Source organism: Miscanthus floridulus, chromosome 17 (genome assembly GCF_019320115.1).
Source record: "Miscanthus floridulus cultivar M001 chromosome 17, ASM1932011v1, whole genome shotgun sequence".
Classification (NCBI taxonomy): Eukaryota; Viridiplantae; Streptophyta; class Magnoliopsida; order Poales; family Poaceae; genus Miscanthus; species Miscanthus floridulus.
Window position 1 is genome coordinate 63411486 of NC_089596.1, and position 18506 is coordinate 63429991.

Sequence of the window (18506 nt, forward strand, 5' to 3'; positions counted from 1 at the left end):
GCTGAATCTTTGTGCAATCCTTTTATCTTATATCTATAGGGACCCAAATACTTGTTAGTTCCATTCGACATGTCATCCCTTCAATGACAAAAATTACTATAAAAATGGCATAAGAGGCCATATTCCTTACATAGTATAAATACCACAAACAAGTGGACTATTAAAATACATAGCACCCATACGCAAGCAAAAGTTCAAGTCAATAAAATAGAAATACAGTATGGTTGCATAATGTTCGTTATCAGGAGCTTATTGTTGGATATATTATGGGCTTGCCCATATAATATTTTAATAAATCAAATAAAACTCTATGGTATGTAACATTAAGCGTTGTATGGTTTAATACCGTATGAGATTTTGACTGAATGTTTACTTGGCTTATTTAGTTGGAAATTATCCATCTTAATTGAGAAGCTGAGAAAAAGACAAAGTAGTGCCACACGCGCATGTGGCCGTGCCTGTGGGCGTGGGCTGGGCCGAGGCCATGGCCATGGGCATGGCGAGGCGGACGGGCAGGCGTGGCCAGGTTTTGTCACTTAATCCACATAATTATGGGAGTTTCTCTCCTTGATGGTGGAGGCAAGTTGATTGCTCCAGTTACCGTCTCTCCGTGTCTTCGACTCCTGAATTCCTCCACTGGCTCTTTCCCTCCTAACCACAGGCATAAAATAGAAAGTCCTCCGTCAGTCTTCTTCTCCTTCCTTCGCTTCCAAGAGACCACATCTCAGCTGTCCTTTGGCTTTTTCGGTCCCGTACCTCTGAGCGCACGGAGTAACGGGAGAGTAGGTGCCTCTGGAACCCTCGTCCGCCTGTGAACCTTGCATGGGGTGTGCAGCGATTAGGTTTTTTGGGAGCGATTCCACAACAGCTCGTCCGACGTCTTCTTCCTGGTGATCGCTCGTGGAACCCGTCTTCTTCCTGGTGACTGTTCGTGGGACTGCACTACGAACATCTTCCTGCATCGACTGTGGTCCACGACTTCGAGCAACGCACTATGTCTGGTGCAAATGGAGCCTTTGATGCCCTCGGTATGGGACCCTCCGCTGAGTACACTCTTATCTTTGTGATTACAGTACTTTGTGTACTTACTGTATCGATCAGTATATCATATTTGCATGCTGTAGCGTTTGTTAGAGATATACACATGCACATATATGTCGTCATGAACCTGCTGATGTTTTATTTCTGGATTAAATTGACCATGAAAATGCCTAATTATCTAATAATCTAAAAACCTAATGTTAGGCAAATTTGTGTTAGTGGTTTTGTTGCTGCTTTGAAGCCAAATAATTTTGATGGCAAGAATTTCATGATATGGCGTGCCAAGATGGTATTGTGGTTGACTGCTATGAACTGCTATCACGCCGCATAGGGAAAGCCTGAACAATTTACTCCTGAGAAAGGAGCAAAAGTTCTTGGCTGCCGATAACCTATTTCGAGGCGCCGTGATTAGTGCACTTCATAGTAAGTATGAGAAAAAACTGTATATCTTGCACATCAGGCAAAGAGTTATGGGATGCTCTTGAGGCAAAGTTTAGAGTTTCTGATGCTGGTAGTGAGTTGTACCTTATGGAGCAGTTGTATGATTATAAAATGGTTGAAAACCATTCTATAGTAGAACAGGCTCATGAGATACAGGCGCTAGCAAAGGAACTAGAATATTTTCCATGTCTATTACCCAAAAAGTTTGTGGCCGGCGATATAATCGCTAAGCTGCCACCTTCTTGGAGGGATTTTGCTACTTCTCTAAAATACAAGAGATAAGAGTTTAGCGTGGCTAAGCTTATTGGATCTCTTGATGTTGAGGAGAGGGCGAGAGCAAAAGACAACCGTGGAAAAGGAGTTGAGTCTTCTGCTGCCAATATGGTGTAGAAGAAAACTCATTTGCATCACGTAATAAAAAGAAGAACACGCAAGAGAACAATAATACAAAGCCTAAGCAAACTGCTCAGTTTAAGAAGAAAAACAATAAGAAAGGTGGAGGTTGCTTTGTTTGCCGGAGTGATGAGCATTGGGCAAGTGTGTGCCCAGATCGCAAATATAAGCAAGAAAAGAAATCAGCAACCGTGATGATTAGCGAGACTGGAGGAGGAACATCTAGGTATGGCAATTCTTTACCTTTTGTTCTTTCAGTTTGTCTTTCACCTGAGTGGTGGATGGATAGCGATGCTAATATTCATGTGTGTGCTGATGTTTCTTTGTTTACTTCCTATCAGGCCGGCAGGACTGGAGCCTTGCTGATGGGAAACGGTTCGCATGTGCATGTTCTTGGTGCTAGTACAGTCATTTTGAAGTTTACTTCGAGAAAGACGGTGCTATTAAAAAACGTGTAGCATGTCCCCTCCATCAAGAAGAATCTTGTTAGTGGTTCTCAAATGTGTCGCGATGGCTTAAAAATTGTGCTTGAGTCCAATAAGTGTGTTGTGTCGAGACATGGAATATTTGTTAGAAAAGGTTATGATTGCGGAGGCTTGTTTCGCTTATCTTTGCTTGATGATGTGTGTAATAAAGTAGTGAACAATGTTAATGTTTTGGATGAGTCGAATATATGGCATTCACGACTTTATCACATTAATTTTGGTTGTCTCACGCGGCTTGCAAATCTGAATTTAATCCTGAAATTTAACTTAGTCAAAGATTCTAAGTGCCAGGTGTGTGTGCAATCGAAGCAACCGCGCAAGCCTCACAAGGCTGCTGAGGCGAGGAACTTGGCACCATTAGAACTCGTTCATTCTGATTTATTCGAAATGAATGGTGAATTGATTAAATGTGGTAAATGATACTTCATGACATTTATAGATGATTGTACTAGATTTTGCTGTGTATTTATTGAAAACTAAAGATGAAGCGTTGCATTATTTTAAAGTCTATAAAGCTGAGGTAGAAAATCAACTTGAGAAGAAAATCAAATGTTTGTGGTCCGATCGCGGGGGAGAATATTTCTCAAATAAATTTTCTGAGTTTTGCGCGGAGCATGGAATTATTCATGAGAGGACGCCACCATACTCACCATAGTCCAATGGGATTGCAGGGAGAAAGAACTGTACTCTAACTGATTTGGTTAATGTCATGTTAGAGACTGTAGGACTATCTCAGGAATGGTGGGGTGAGGCTATATTGACAGCGTGTCATGTCCTGAATAGGGTGCCCATAAAGAACGAAGAAATTACACCATTCGAGGAATGGAAGAACAAGAGATTAAATCTCTCTTACCTACGAACTTGGGGTTGTTTGGTAAAGGTGAATGTGCCAATAAACAAAAAGTGAAAGATTGGATCAAAGACTGTTGATTATGTTTTTCTTGGTTATGCTATTCACAGCGTGGGCTATAGATTTTTAATTATAAATTCTAGTGTTCCTGAGATGGTTGTTGATACAATCATGGAATCTAGAGACGCTACATTTTTTTAGAATGAATTTTCCATGAAAATGCACCTAGCACGACTGGTCATGAATTTATAATTTTCCATGAGCATGAAAATTTTACTCCGATAGAACAAATTGAGAAACCCTATATGCAAAATCCTAAGGAGGGTGACACTATAGTCACTAGAAAAAGTAAGAGACAAAGGACTATAAAGTCTTTTGGTGATGACTATATTGTGCACCTTGTGGATGACACACCAACGACCATTGAAGAGACATATTACTCTCCTAATGCTGACTTATGTAAGAAAGCAGTATGGAGTGAGATGGATTCTATTATGTCTAATGGAACTTGGTAAATAGTTGATCGTCCCTATAGGTGCAAGCCTATAGGCTGCAAATGGGTGTTCAGAAAAAAGCTTAGGTCTGATGGTACTATCGAGAGGTATAAGGCAAGAATTGTGGCCAAGGGTTATACTCAAAAGGAAGCTGAGGATTTCTTTGATACTTATTCATCGGTTGCCCGATTGACTATAATTCGAGTTTTGCTTTCCCTGGCAGCCTCCTATGGTCTTATCGTTCATCAAATGGACGTTAAGATAGCTTTCCTAAATGGAGAGTTAGAGGAGAAGATCTATATGGATCAGCTAGATGGGTTTGTAGCAAATGGTCAAGAAGGCAAGGTGTGTAAATTATTAAAGTCATTATATGGCCTAAAACAAGCTCTTAAGCAGTAGCATGAGAAGTTCGATAGAACTCTATTATCTGCTGGCTTTGTTGTGAATGAAGCTAACAAATATGTGTACTATCGGTATGGTGGGGGTGAAAGAGTTATTTTGTGCTTATATGTTGATGACATACTGGTCTTTGGATCCAGCCTCAAAGTGATTGACGAGGTGAAGGAATTTTTATCTAATAATTTTGAAATGAAAGATTTGGGAGAGGCTGATGTTATTTTTAATATCAAGCTTCTGAGAGAAGGTGATGGTGGGGTAACTCTGTTACAATCCCACTATGTGGAAAAGGTACTGAGTCGCTTTGGGTTTAGTGACTGTGAACCTGCTCCTACACCTTATGACCCGAGTATGTTATTAAGGAAAAATCGGAGAATAGCAAGGGATCAATTAAGATATTCCCAGATCATTGGTTCGCTCATGTATCTTGCTAGTGCAACAAGGCCTGACATCTCATTTACTGTGTGCAAGCTGAGCCAGTTTGTGTCAAACCCGGAAGATGATCACTGGCGTGCTCTTGAGAGAGTGATGCGCTATCTAAAAGACACTATGAGCTATGGTATTCGTTATACCGGACATCTAAAGGTGCTAGAAGGCTATTGTGATACCAACTGGATCTCTGATATTGATGAGCTTTATGCCACAAGTGGATATGTGTTTTCGCTTGGAGGTGGTGCTATTTCCTAGAAGTCTTGCAAGCAGACTATCTTAACAAAGTCTACAATGGAAGCAGAACTTACAGCATTAGACACCACTGGCTCTGAGGCCGAGTGGCTTCGTGATCTTCTTATGGATTTATCGGTTATTGAAAAACCCATACCGGCTATTTCTATGAACTACGATAACCAGACTATGATTATGAAGGTTAACAGTTCTAAGGATAACATGAAGTCTATAAGGCATGTTAAGAGATGACTAAAATCTATCAGAAAATTGAGAAACTCCAGAGTAATAGCGTTGGACTATGTTCACACGTCTAACAATCTGGCAGATCAGTTCACTAAGGGTCTGTCATGCAATGCGATAGAAAGTGCATCGAGAGAGATGGGTTTGAGACTCACATGAAATTTACTATAGTGGTAACCTGTTCTATGTGATCGGAGATCCCGTGAAGTAGAATGGTGAAACAAGCTAGTAGTAAATTGTAAGGAAAGATCCTTAGTAAGACTCATTTCTGAGGAATATCTTTCCTTTCTGTAAGGCAGGTTAGTTTTTACCTTGATGTATTCCAAGTGGCTTGCTAAAGCAAAGATGTCCTACAGAACATCTTTTGAGAAACATATCTATATGAGTCAGACTGCTGGTCACAGTCTATGAGATTTAGGTGATCTCTAAATACTCATGAAAGGAACTGAAGTATGACTTATATGCTTCAAATAGAGAGGATGCCTTTTGTAGCCTAGTATAAGCTAAGGACTTTAGTGACATTCACCCCACATAAAACTGTCAATTCAAGGCTTAGTCCATTGTTCAGTTGTGACTGAGTGAAACTATTGCTCTAGATGGATGTTCAACTTAACAGTCTCCATCGAAATACTGGTATATAAAAGAAATATGGTTCTGAGACTACTTTGTTATAACCCTAGAGTTTGGTGGGAATTGTTGGATATATTATGGGCTTGACCCGTATAATATTTTAATAAATCAAATAAAACTCTATGGTACGTAACATTAAGCGTTGTATGGTTTAATACCGTATGAGATTTTGACTGAAAGTTTACTTGCCTTATTTGGTTGGAAATTATCCATCTTAATTTAGAAGCTGAGAAAAGGACAAAGGAGTGCCACACGCACGTGCGCGCCGCCGGTCGGGCTGGGCCGTGGCTGTGGGCACGGGCGCAGATCGGGCTGGGCCGGGCCGAGACCGAGGTCGTGGCCGTGGCCGTGGGCGTGGCGTGGCAAGGCAAGCAGGCAAGTGGCGAGCGAGCGGACGGGCGGGCGTGGCCAGGTTTTGCCACTTAATCCTCATAATTATGGGAGTTTCTCTCCTCGATGGTGGAGGCGAGTTGATTACGTCAGTTACCGTCTCTCCGTGTCTCCGACTCCTGAATTCCTCCGCTGGCTCTCTCCCTCCCGGCCGCAGGCATAAAACAGAAAGTCCTCCGTCAGTCTTCTTCCCCTTTCTTCACTTTCGAGAGACCACATCTCAGCCGTCCTTTGGCTTTCCCCGTTCAGTACTTCTGCATGCACGGAGTAGCAGGAGAGTAGGTGCCTCCGGAATCCTCGTCCGCTTGCAAACCTTGCACGGGGTGTGCGGCGATTAGGTTTTTGGGGAGCGATTCCGTGACTGCTCGTCCGACGTCTTCTTCCTGGCGATCGCTCGCGGAACCCGTCTTCTTTCTGGTGACTGTTCGTGAGACTGCACTGCGAACATCTTCCTGCATCGAATGTGGTCCACGACTTCGAGCAACGTACTATGTCTGGTGCGAATGGAGCCTCCGATGCCCTCGACATGGGACCCTCCGCTGGGTACACTCTTATCTCTGTGATTACAGTACTTTGCATACTTACAGTATCGATTAGTTTATCATATTTGTATGCTGTAGCGTTTGTTAGAGATATACATATGCACATATATGTCGTTACGAATCTGCTGATGTTTTATTTATGGATTAAATTGACCATGAAAATGCCAAATTATCTGACACTTATTACATGGAGAACTGCTGCTACAGATTTCAGTTCAGGTACTTATTGAACCAGTGGCTCATGTCTTGCAGAGCTTCCTTCGCACTCGTGACAGCGGCTGCATCATCGTCGCTGTATCTCACAGCCCATCCATGCGCCACGCCAGGGAAAATTTTGACAAAGTGATCGATCTGCAGAGCAAAAAGAAAAATCGGAGAACTGATGATTCTGTGAAATATTTTAACCTGAACTGTGAATGCTCACATGATCCAAAAGGGCAAACTTTTTTTTTTGAGTTATAATGATAGAGGTCGAAAAGGTAAATATGATCACTTTGGTGGGTTCAAAGTTCAAACAATCAGAAATAACTACTCTATTAATAACACGTAATGCACGGCTGTGCTTTCTAAACAATGGATGAAGAAACAGTAAAATACCTACTTAAGACACACTCGTCCTCTGTTGCTGGTAAAAAAAATATCATCAGAGCCAGTTATTTCGGTACTCACGGAGTTTTGCATGCCAGTTTAATTCAGTGCAATCTGAACACTCTCATACACATGTAAAAGTTCTAGCTTAAGGCAGATCAAGGTTTCAAAGATATTACTAGTACAACTTACCTCAGAGTTAGCTGAAAGAATTTGCTCGAACTGCTTTAACAATTCAGGCGGGGATGACCTATCGATTTCAGCTCCAAGTATGGAAATGGGACATTTGACCTCTGAGTATTAGATTAGATGATAGCATATCAATGCGTAAGCAATTCAAGCTCTTGCAGTATTAGAATAACTTTATCATGTCAGGGAAGAAACTCTTGCAAAATAATTGACCTTTGATATCGTCGACAGTTAGTAAAGAAGGGTGTAACAATACAGCAGCCTGGATCTCATGAACTTTCGCCAGTTCCACAACCACCTTTGCTGAAAGAGGTCAAATTTCCAGTGCATATATTTTAAGAACAGAGAGATAAAAGGAACAAAATAATGCTCACAAGGCATTTTTTAGGTTGCAAAAAGCTCAAAATAAAATGTTGCCAATAATCCTTCTTACCGCCCCAACAATAACCTGCAGCTCCGATGCTGGACACTCCCTTCTCCTTTATAGCAGCAATTACTGGTTTTGCCTCTTCAAATGCATTTAGCTATTCATCACAAAAAAAATGCTTTTGCTATTAAAAGAGACAATTTTGGGGCTTAACAAAAAAATGTTTTGTTAAGGATATATAAAATCACAGACTAAGAAAACAATTGAGCCAGAAAAGGAACAGTAGAAGTGCAGAAACAATTATTGATTGCGAGGCCTTAACAAAACACCATCATTATCTCAACACTCGGATATAAGTCATTCAACTCTCTTGAAGAGTCAAAGAATCTCAAGTTTGATCAAACTTATATAATAAAATAATAACATTTATGATAACAAATAAGTATAATCAGATTCTTCATTAACTATATTTTCATAGTATGCCTATTTGATGTCATAAATCTTTGTAATTCTCTCTATAAATTAGAATAACTTATAATTTGGAATGAATGTGATACATCCCTGGAGAGAGCATTAAAACCATGGTTCGCCAAAGGAACTTATAGCTTAGGAAGTTAGGAAGTCATACGATATACTAAGCCATTATAGCCTATTTAATAAAAGTCCAGTTTGCAACCCTCAACTATGAGCTAGGTCAATATTTCATCCTTCAACTACAAAATCATTCACTTTTCAACTCTCAACTATCAGAACAGTTCAATTTACAACCTTGCCTCAATTTAGAATGATTTTGATGAGATGGCATTGGTGTGACAACATAACTAAAGGCTATATATAGTATTTGAATTTTAAAAACTTCAAAATTACATAAATACTCCCTCCATCTAAAAAAGAATGGCACTCTAGTTTTGCTCTATGTCAAATTATCTTAGGTTTGACCAAAATTATACAAAAGAATATCAAATATTTATAATACTAAATATGATTAGATTCATCATGAAATATAGTTTCATGATGTACCTATTTGGTATCATAAATGTTAATAATCTTCTCTACAAGCTTGGCCAAACTTAATAGTTTGACTTCAAATAAAGTTAGAGCATCTTTTTTGAAGTAGGTGGTAGTTTTTTAAATAAAGTATAATAGGACCGCCAAATAAACTAAAACATTTTCATTATCTTGATCAACCTAAACTAAAATTTTCAATGTGCAATCGAACTTTACTAGAAAGAATTAAAATCATTTATACATTATTGAATTTAAAAGCTAGCCATGCTTAAATTAGGAAAACTAACCCTATCTACTCATGTCCTTCCACTGGCTAGAATTATATAAGACATAATTATTAGAAGTTTATTAGTACCTACATCTAATCAAAATTACTTATCTTTGCACTCTCTCTCTACTTGTTTATTTTCCAACTCAATACATGTATAGATACCTTGTAATCTCTATCCGGTTAGGATGAACTTATCAATTACTCTATATATTTTTTTACCCATATCCACAGTTTTTTCCAGTACATGTCACTTCATGTCTTCATTATACACTTAATTCAATATGTTATGCATTAATATTCATGAAAATAATATCGAAAGTAACATCTTAGATATTTTTATCCATGTATATTAATATTGATTCTAAATAGTTAGTTAGTACCATTGGTGTATGAGTCATTAAAGGAACAAATTTCATGATTATTGTAACATAAAAATATTCATTTGTCACTTGTGCAAGCATGTATACTTGATCTGCATCATTGCACAACATGTATGCGTACAAATACTCGGTTTGCATGATTGCACAACACATGTCGGTAATTAAGGCCTAGATTTGAGGGGGGAAATTTTAATCTAGTTTTAGTAATGAAAAAGTGGACAATTTGGATGCCAATTTTAATCTGGTTTTAATAATTGCATTGGTTGATAATGGTTTTAGAAAACGTAGTATATCCGATGAATGTTAATATTAAATGATTACTAGAATTTGGAACTGATGGCTAAATTTTTCTGACAATCTCTGATTTATATTTTTTCTAGCGTGTCTTGTGAGAATTAATATAGAGCCTCTGTTTAGTAATGATAAGATTAGTATATTGCTTTTGAACAATTTTGAATACATGCATATTAGAAACTAGGTTACTTTGGAGAGTTTTAAATTTTAGTTACACCAACGTTTTTTTTTTATTTTCCAATAAACTTAGATTGCTATTCTGTAGTACAAGTGGAAAAAAAATAAAGTTCTCCAATATACTAATTTATTGAATAAAATAAATATTTATGCTTGAATAACATCGTAAGATTGTTCACCTAAACAATAAATACTAAACTATCAATCACTTATCTTTAGCCATTCGTGAGCTAAATGGACAACTAAAAGATGAATACATGAGCAATTGAATGGACATGCCCTACCACCATATAGCGTTTACACGGGCTATATGCGGTCGTTTAGGTGAACAGGGACATTATGTCAATGACATGTCACCCAAAACTACCTCAAATTTGAGCTAAGGTTGAAAAGTGAAGTTTTGATATTTAAGGGTTAACAAGTGAACATTTTGTGGGTAAAGGTTGAAAAGTGTTCTTAGCCCATAGTAGAGGGATGTAAAATGGAATTCTATTTATGGGAGTGTCTAGTTATCTGTTGACAGATTTTATGTGGTCAAATTTGTCAGATTTCTTGTAAATGCAATCTAGTAGATAGTTGTAGCACAAATTCTAAACTTAGTTGCAATCAAACGTATAGAAATCTGACAAACTTAGTACAAAAAAAATCTGTCAACAAATAAATAGCAAGTCTTTATTTATTTATAAAATGATCATCCAAGTTGAAACATTCTTTAGACTCAGATCTTGGGAACATGACCAATATTTCCCAACATCGGTCCATCAAGAGGTTTAAATACTAAATTGACATTCATATATGAATTTGGACATTTAATATCCTCACCGTATTTGAATCCGAATCCGAACTCAAAGTTTCATGGGTGCGTATCAATATACAACCATCCAACTCTGAATCTCAGAAACAAACAAATACCAGTATTGTATCTGTGTTCCATCCCTACTTGGGAGTTTTCAGTTTTGTCATGATTTCTACAGGGTTGACATTATGAACCCCAACATAAAGTACTCCCTAGCTATGAACTACACAAAAATGCACATTCCCATACAATCAATACTGTAATGAAAAAAGTATTAGAAAGAGGTTGAAGAGAAGACAAACCGGATTATGCGACTGCACCCACATTCCAGGATTGCTGTGATTGCTGGGGTCATATGGATCCCCATGCAGGAAATCGGGCACCACAACGAAGTAACCGGACGAAGCAACTTTGTCGGCTATCTTCCTTCGCGAGATAAACGTTTAATACAGTTACTAATGTAATTCATAACTAAAGCTAATGCAATTTATACTTTAAATAACCCATTGGAAAAAATTTAAACCCCACAGGGCCCAGGCTGGGCAAAGCCATTAACTCTATGGTTTATAGTAACTACGTATACCCAGCTCAGACTAGAAGATCAGAGTAAGACTAGCTGCCTAGCAGGTGCTCATTTCTTTTCTTTATGCTCTTTTACTGATTTTCTCCCCCACCACTGCCAACAACTCACCCTAAAATTAGGATTTAACGAAAGAAAAGTAAAGCGAAATAGATCACCATATTCATAGCGTACCTCAGGTTTGGCGCTTCGAACCCTACAAAGAAGAACAGATTTCAATGCTAGCAAATAAAAACACAAGAGGAGGCACGGAATATTATGATATTACCGAAGGCATCGGAGATGAGGACGACGGCGGCCTTGGACCCGGCGGAGCCGGTGACGTAGGCCTTCTGCCCGCCGAAGTCGTCAACAACCTCGCCTCCTCCGCTGGCCGGCTCCAGCGCCGGTGGGTTCTCAAAGCAGTGCGAGCTCGCCATGCTCTCACAGTTCTTTCTTTTCTTTACTTTTCCCTCTTGATGGGAGGAATATAATGCACGGTATTATTTATAGATTTGAACTGCGAGGAGCTTTCATCCAAAGAAACTTTGAAGACCAGATTCAGGAAAAATATTGAGTGCTGTGATCTCACTGCTGACGCAAGGTCCATTCTCGAGATAGTGCGGGGCTTTGAGTCCAGGGTAAATAATAATCATGTCATTATATAAATTCAATGTTCTCAAGGCACGCCACCGCTTCTTATTAAATACTCAAGACTGATATCAATATCCTTCATCCGTCTCAAATTAAATCTACTTATAGAGTTATCTTAGGTCAAACTATTTTAAAATTGACTAACATTACTAAAAAAGACACCAATATTTATGACACTAAGTTAGCATCACTAAATATATCATGAAATATATTTTTCATAATATTTTTTTGGTGTTATGGATGTTATCGTTCTTTTCTATAAAGTTAGTCAAACTTAAGATAGTTTAACTTTGGATGGTTTTAGAAATTGATTTATTTTGAGATGGCGGTAGTAAAACTTTTAGAATTTAAAATATACCATAAGCCTGTTATCATGTCTTTGAGTCCATATACACACATATAAAATAGCTCTGTATATTTATATGGACAAAAATACCCATCTTACTCTGCTTCCTCTCACTCGCTGATATGCGGGGTCCACTCGTTAGCCCTTCACTCCCTGTCTCCCTACGGTCTTCCCTGTCTCGGACGGCGTGGGACATGTTTGTTTCAGCTTAAAATATGATTTTCTAAGAATTTACCGAGGAAAAGAATCGAACTTTCACTTACCCTTGTGTTTTCTATACCGCGGCCTTCCCCTCGTGTTTCCCATATCACGAACGTTTTCCACCTCTTGCCCCTGCTCTGCTCGCTCGTCGCTGGAGGTGGCAGCGACAGGCCTTCCCTCGGCGGCGGCTCTCGCATCAGCGAGCCCTCCCTCCTACCCTCCACTCCGATCTGCTGCCCCATGCTGTCCTCTCGACACGCCTGCTCGAACCACCGCCCTCCTCTCGACGTCCCGCTCGAATCTCGTGGTGGTGGCCACGCCGCCTCTCGCTCCTTGGATCTCACGGTGGCGACTTCCTGCGCTCCACTCGGCGAGCCTGCTCGCGATACTCGGCGGGCCTGCTCGTGACCTCGACCGAAGTCGACAAGGGTGACGGACTCCCTCGGGGAGATGGCCGATTTAGGATGGGGTGACTGAGAAAGAACGACATATAGGTCTTTTTACACTACCTAGTGCCATAAGAATCAGGATTGCCATTCTTGTTTGTTTATATCGAAGATTTTTTACCGCAGTTTTTTAGGAAAATTATGATTTGATTATAATTGATTCTTATATAATAAGCAATCCCAGACACGCCCTTAGTCGTTGCCTCCCATGCGCCCACGCCGTCGTCCCGGCCCTGGCCGTGTGCCCAGCAGCTCGCACGGTCGGTCGCTACTCCGGCGCATGCTTCCCCCACACGCACAACCCTGCCCACCGACATCCTCCGCACCCTCAGCCAGAGTTTAAAATGACTTATATTTGGATAGAATAGAGCACATCATATTTTGAAGAAAAGAACACACTTGTTCAAACGAGATACATCTTGCAAGTTTTAATATTGTGGCGCGCCGGTAATAATATTAAACGCTGCTATTCCCTCTTCACCACAGCAACCAGAGACATGTTCGAACGACCAAACCCGGTAGTCAGGCACTATCTTGAATTGCATCAGCAGTGAGGTCATACACAGCACCCTCACCACTTATCTGTTTCTACAAAAATTCTGAGTCGAAGGGCGACCTGTCGTGAACCTGCTCTCGCCGTCCGCTTCACTTTGATGTCTTTCCTTTTCAGACTTTGGAGTGATTCGCTTGAGAACGGCAGCAGTCTGCAAAGAGGGAAAACTAAAGAACTGAGAGGAGGGCGAGCTCGCACTTCTGGGAGCCCGCCGGCGATGAACCCGGTGAGCGGAGGGGCTGAGGTCGTCGATGACTTCAGCAGGCTTAAGGCCTACTACTCCTCTGTCTTAATAAAATATCTCTATGGAATGTAAAGCTGGACTAGTTTTGTTAAAAATATTAGTAATATTTATATCTCCAAATCAATTAATATAGAGAACGGCTCTAATACTTCTGTTTTAAAAAAATCACACGCTAATTAATTAAATGTTCTTTCAGTTATTCTCCATCTCGTATGGGCTCAGCCGTCCAAATTCAGCCCCCTCTGCCTAGCTAGAACCAAGCCGACCTCTTCTCTCTCGATCGTCAATCCGTTTTGTTCAAATTCTGCTCCTAACTTCTCTTCCTCGTGCAGTGGCAACCGGCGGCGTAGCCCATGTCGATATGATCCCCATCTCCCTCCAGGTTCCCCTTCGTATGGCACCGTTAAATTCACGCTAGCGATACGGCGGCGGCTATCGGCAAATGTTTAAGGCTTGTTTGGTAAGGATTTGGATTCACTAGATTCGGTTTTAGGAGCTTGAATTCATAAAAAAAAATCAAATACTTTAGATCCACCAAATTCGGATTTACAAAAATTGTGAATCTGACGGCTCCATTTTAGTGGATCTCCTCGTCCTCGGGGATGCTCCACCAAACTGTTTGGTGGACTTGGGAGAAACTCGTTACACAGGAAACGATTCGTTCTTTTCTTTCTTGAGACTTTTTTCCCCTGTGTGCCCCTGAAAAAATTCAGCGGTCTTCAGCGCCACTACTCTAACTTTTTCGTGTCCTCCATGCCACTTCCGTCACTTTGGGCTCTAACGCCGTCAAACTGCAAGGTGTGAAAAGACGAAAATGCCCTTAAGTTCAAATATGTTATTAATTTTTTTGAGTATCTTAACGACTTCAAATGAAAAAACACAAAACTAGAAAGTTGTAGATCTCGTCGAGATCTATAATTTTCATATAAATTTTTTTTCATTTAATTCCGCAAAAAATAATAATATAATTTTTCTAAGATATATTAATCATATCAAATCATATTTTTTTTGCGAAATTAAATAAAAATAATTTTTATATGAAAATTATAGATCTCGACGACATCTACAACTTTCTAGTTTTGATTTTGGAAAAAGTCTAGATCACCCCCCAAGGTTTGGCACCCTGGTTAATCCACCCCCTGAGGTTTAAAACCGTCTAATCTACACCCTAAACTTTCCTAAACCGTTTAACTAACCCCCTGGTTGGTTTTAGGGTGGTTTTGAGGGGCTGTTTTGCTCAGGTGGCAATCCACCGTGGCAGAGAACGACATGGTGGCGCTAGGCCATTCGTTTTGGTGGCAAGGGATGGGTATTTCCCTCCAGGAGTTTCATTGTCTGCTCATTTTGGCACCAAATAGACAGAAGACACAATAGCATTTTGGAGGCAATTTTTGACAATATATCTAGAGACAATTTTTGATAGCATATACAGAGGCATTTGTACATGATTTAAGCTAGATTACTAAAGACCTGCATGCCTGAGCAGCTATACACAAAAGAAGGCATGTCCGACTTAGCGTATCCAGAGGCATTTGTACATGATTCCAGCTAGATTAAGACTTACATGCCTAAGTAGCTATACACAAAAGAAGGCATGTTTGAGCAGCTGTACACAAAAGCTTGCATTTGTAACCACTGCGGTCATTCCTATGCACAAAAGCTTGGCATTTGTATGCACAAAAGCTTTGGCATTTGTATGCACAAAAGCTTGGCCTACATATTCACAACCTAACATGAGGGAAGGCTTTCAGTAGTTGTCCCCAAATAGCAGGTGTTGCAGGCGCCCTCTTGTTTGGCTTGTACCTGCATGGGTTCCTCCACTTGATGTAGCCTGGGTTCTGCCCCTTCCCCTTATTGGAGCCTGGCTTCCTCCCCTTGTTCCCCTTGTTCGAGCCTGGCTTGATGTTGCTTGACTTGGTCTAGCTTGGCTAGTTGATGTATTTTCTGCAGGCTGTTGGACCACTCAGGTAACATAAAGGTTGACAAATGAGAATGTGGCCAGGAATGTAATTGCAAGTAATTAAATGAGCTGCAGGGTGTTGTAACACTCAGGTAACATAAAGGTTGACAAATGAGAATATAGCCAGGAATATAATTGCAAGTAATTAAATGAGCACTTACCATCCGAGGAGTAGTCTTCAGCCTCTTAGTAGTAGTAGCAGTAGTGCTTTGCTTTCTTTTCTTCTGCCTCTTGATGTGTGCATTTTGTTTGTTGCCGGCTTCATGGTTCTTTGGATAGCTCCTAGAATTGTGGCCAGACTTGTCGCAAAGTCTACACCTCACCTTGATGCCAACCCTACTTAGCTTGCTTCCTTTAGGTTCTTCACATGCCTCTCTTTTTCTCTGTGTCTTTGTCCTCCCTGGCATCTTCACAAAAGCTGGTGGTTCTGGTTTTGGCATGTCTGATATAGGCCAATTGCCAGGGCCTTCAACTGGTTGCAGCACATGAGCATAAGTTCTGTTGAACATTAATATTGAGAAACATGGTGCTATGAACTCATCCAACTTCCTAGAGGACTTGTACATGCAGCTGATTGCATGGCAGCAAGGTAATCCAGATAGCTGCTAGTACCTACAAGTGCATGATCTTTGATTCAGGTTGACAATGTATCTCCTGTCCTCCCTTTCCTGTACTTCAAATCTATCTTGTCCATTCCATAATACATCACATTTTCTTGATCTTTAAATGTTGACCTTCAGTTTCTTGAAAATGTTAGGACAGACTGTTCCAGTCCATCTCTCTGCCTTGGTCCTATTCTCCTGAATTCGTACCATTACCTTCTTCCTAATTGCCTCATTCATGGATATCACAGGATAAAATCTTGCATCCATAATGGAATTGTTGAAGCTCTCACACATGTTGTTGTCTACTGAATCACAGTTGGAACCAAGCCTAAAGAAAGCCCTACTCCAATGCTCAGGTGAAGTATTCATCATATCCTTTGCTCCCACTGGAGTGTCTTGTGCAAGCAGAGCCCTATTGAAGTTGAAGAGTACTCTACAAGGGGACTTGGCACACCACCACCACTTCTTCTGCAACTTCTTGTCAGTATATTTTTTCCTCCAGTTTGCATATATATGTCGTGCACACATTATATGCTTAGCATTAGGAATGAGCTCTTACACTGCCTTTAATAGTCCCTACAGATGTGCGAAATTATTAGTAGGTGTACCAAATTATTAATAGTTGTACCAAATTATTAGTAGTTGTACCAAATTATTAGTAGCTGTACCTTTTGCTGGTCAGATATGATAACCCAAGCTTCACCTCCATTACTGATGTTTAGATCCTTCTGTAGCAACCCAAGGAACCAGTACCATCTATCATAAGTTTCTGTGGCAACTGCAGCCCATGCAATAGGGTACATTTGATTGTTGGCATCTCTACCAACAGCACACAGTAGCTGTCCATTGTTAGCACCCTTGAACCAGCAACCATCCAAACCAATGACTCTCCTGCAACCAGCTAGGAAGCCCTTCTTACAAGCATCAAAACAACAATAAAATCTTTCGAATACTTTTATGTCTTCAAATTCTGCATTAAGGCACACAACTATTGTTGAACCTGGGTTGCTCCTTAGTAACTCAGCTTGGTAGTCATACACCCTTGTGTACTCACCCTTCATACCATCCAATGCATCATTGAGCACTAAAGACTTGGCCCTCTTGCACTTGGATATGGACACATCAGCTAGAAAGTCTTTGAGCACAGCTTGCTTGATAAGACCCACCTTGCAAGTTGGGTTATCCTTTATCTGCTTGTAGTAGTGTTTCACAATCCTTGTGGAAGTCACCAATTTGTTGTCCCTCCTGGGTGGGCAGGTGTGGTCATCACGAAATGTGGCAACCTTGAACCATTCTGACCTATTAGTCTTTGATCCATATATAAGCCAGTTGCAACCTTCCCAACTACAGGTAGCCCTTACCTTTGATTTCTCATCCTTGATGAAATTCAAATGCCTATGTGTCTTCAACCCATACTTTACTAATGCTTTCTTGAACTGTCTACAGCACCTAAAAGCCATCCCAAGAGCAAACACAGGCACTGGTGCTTTGTTATCATACCTGTTCTCCTGACTCTTCCACCTATCAGTTTCTCCTTCACTATTTTCCTCATATGAGTACTCCTCACTTGAATCACAATATGGACTGCCTGGGTCTTTGAAGTTTATTGGTTCTTCTTCTTCAACCATCACCAAAACTTTCTCTGTGATTTCTCCAATCTGACTACCAAGTAGACCAACTTTCTTAGCCTTGATGTTCCTCCTGATTTCCTTAGCAAACTTCCTCAATTGTACTGCTTCTTCATCATCCGCAGAACTGTCCTCATCTGTAGGTTGCTTGTAATCTTCATCTGAGGAGTCATCTGATTCAACTACATTGTATTCTTCTCCAATATTGTAGCATTCTTCCTCTCCTGCTTCTTCTAGTTCCTGATCACTGCCATCTTCTTCTACTGCTGTAATTTCATGAGAATTATACAACCACTCTTCATCACCATGAGCACATTGCTCTTCTTCATCAACAGACCACTACTGCATTTTCTGAACTCCTAATTCCTCATCATAAATATCTGCAATTTTAGCATAGCTTGTGCCATCTGCCATCAGCTGACATGACGCATCATCAACTAGTAGCCCTAGCCCATTTGACAGCTCTTTGCTCGGTTTCAGCCAATGCATCCTGACAACATTATCAATTTTGAAGTGATCCTCTAGGTGCCCTTTGATCTCAGGTAGCGAAATCTTGTCGAGTTCTATGTAACTCATACCAATGTCTCCGCCAACGTATAAGATGAGCCCATCAATGCTCTGGAAAGACCCACCAAAGTGGAACCGAACAACAAGAGTATCACTGTTGTCCAT

The 18506-nt window shown here is 40.4% G+C and overlaps 2 protein-coding genes across 3 annotated transcripts; both read right to left on the bottom strand.

Annotated features, from left to right (window-relative positions):
* Positions 1-6679: 6679 nt before the first annotated feature.
* LOC136517192 (endo-1,3;1,4-beta-D-glucanase-like) lies at positions 6680-11664 on the bottom strand. Of its 2 annotated transcripts, none has more exons than XM_066510721.1 (7): positions 11487-11664; positions 11393-11414; positions 10941-11064; positions 7779-7869; positions 7559-7648; positions 7349-7449; positions 6680-6919 (listed from the first exon to the last, which is right to left on the bottom strand). In XM_066510721.1, the coding sequence occupies exons 1-7, from the start codon at positions 11635-11637 to the stop codon at positions 6779-6781; spliced, it is 720 nt and encodes a 239-aa protein (XP_066366818.1). In that variant the 5' UTR covers positions 11638-11664; the 3' UTR covers positions 6680-6778. The 2 variants fall into 2 exon arrangements, with proteins under 2 accessions (XP_066366818.1, XP_066366817.1); XM_066510720.1 differs by having other exon boundaries at positions 10941-11060; positions 11377-11414.
* A 4223-nt stretch (positions 11665-15887) lies between these two features.
* Positions 15888-18506, bottom strand: LOC136515705 (uncharacterized). Its single transcript, XM_066509226.1, has 3 exons — positions 18413-18506; positions 16875-18157; positions 15888-16782 (listed from the first exon to the last, which is right to left on the bottom strand). Exons 1-3 carry the CDS (start codon positions 18504-18506, stop codon positions 16762-16764), a joined length of 1398 nt encoding a protein of 465 aa, XP_066365323.1. The 3' UTR covers positions 15888-16761.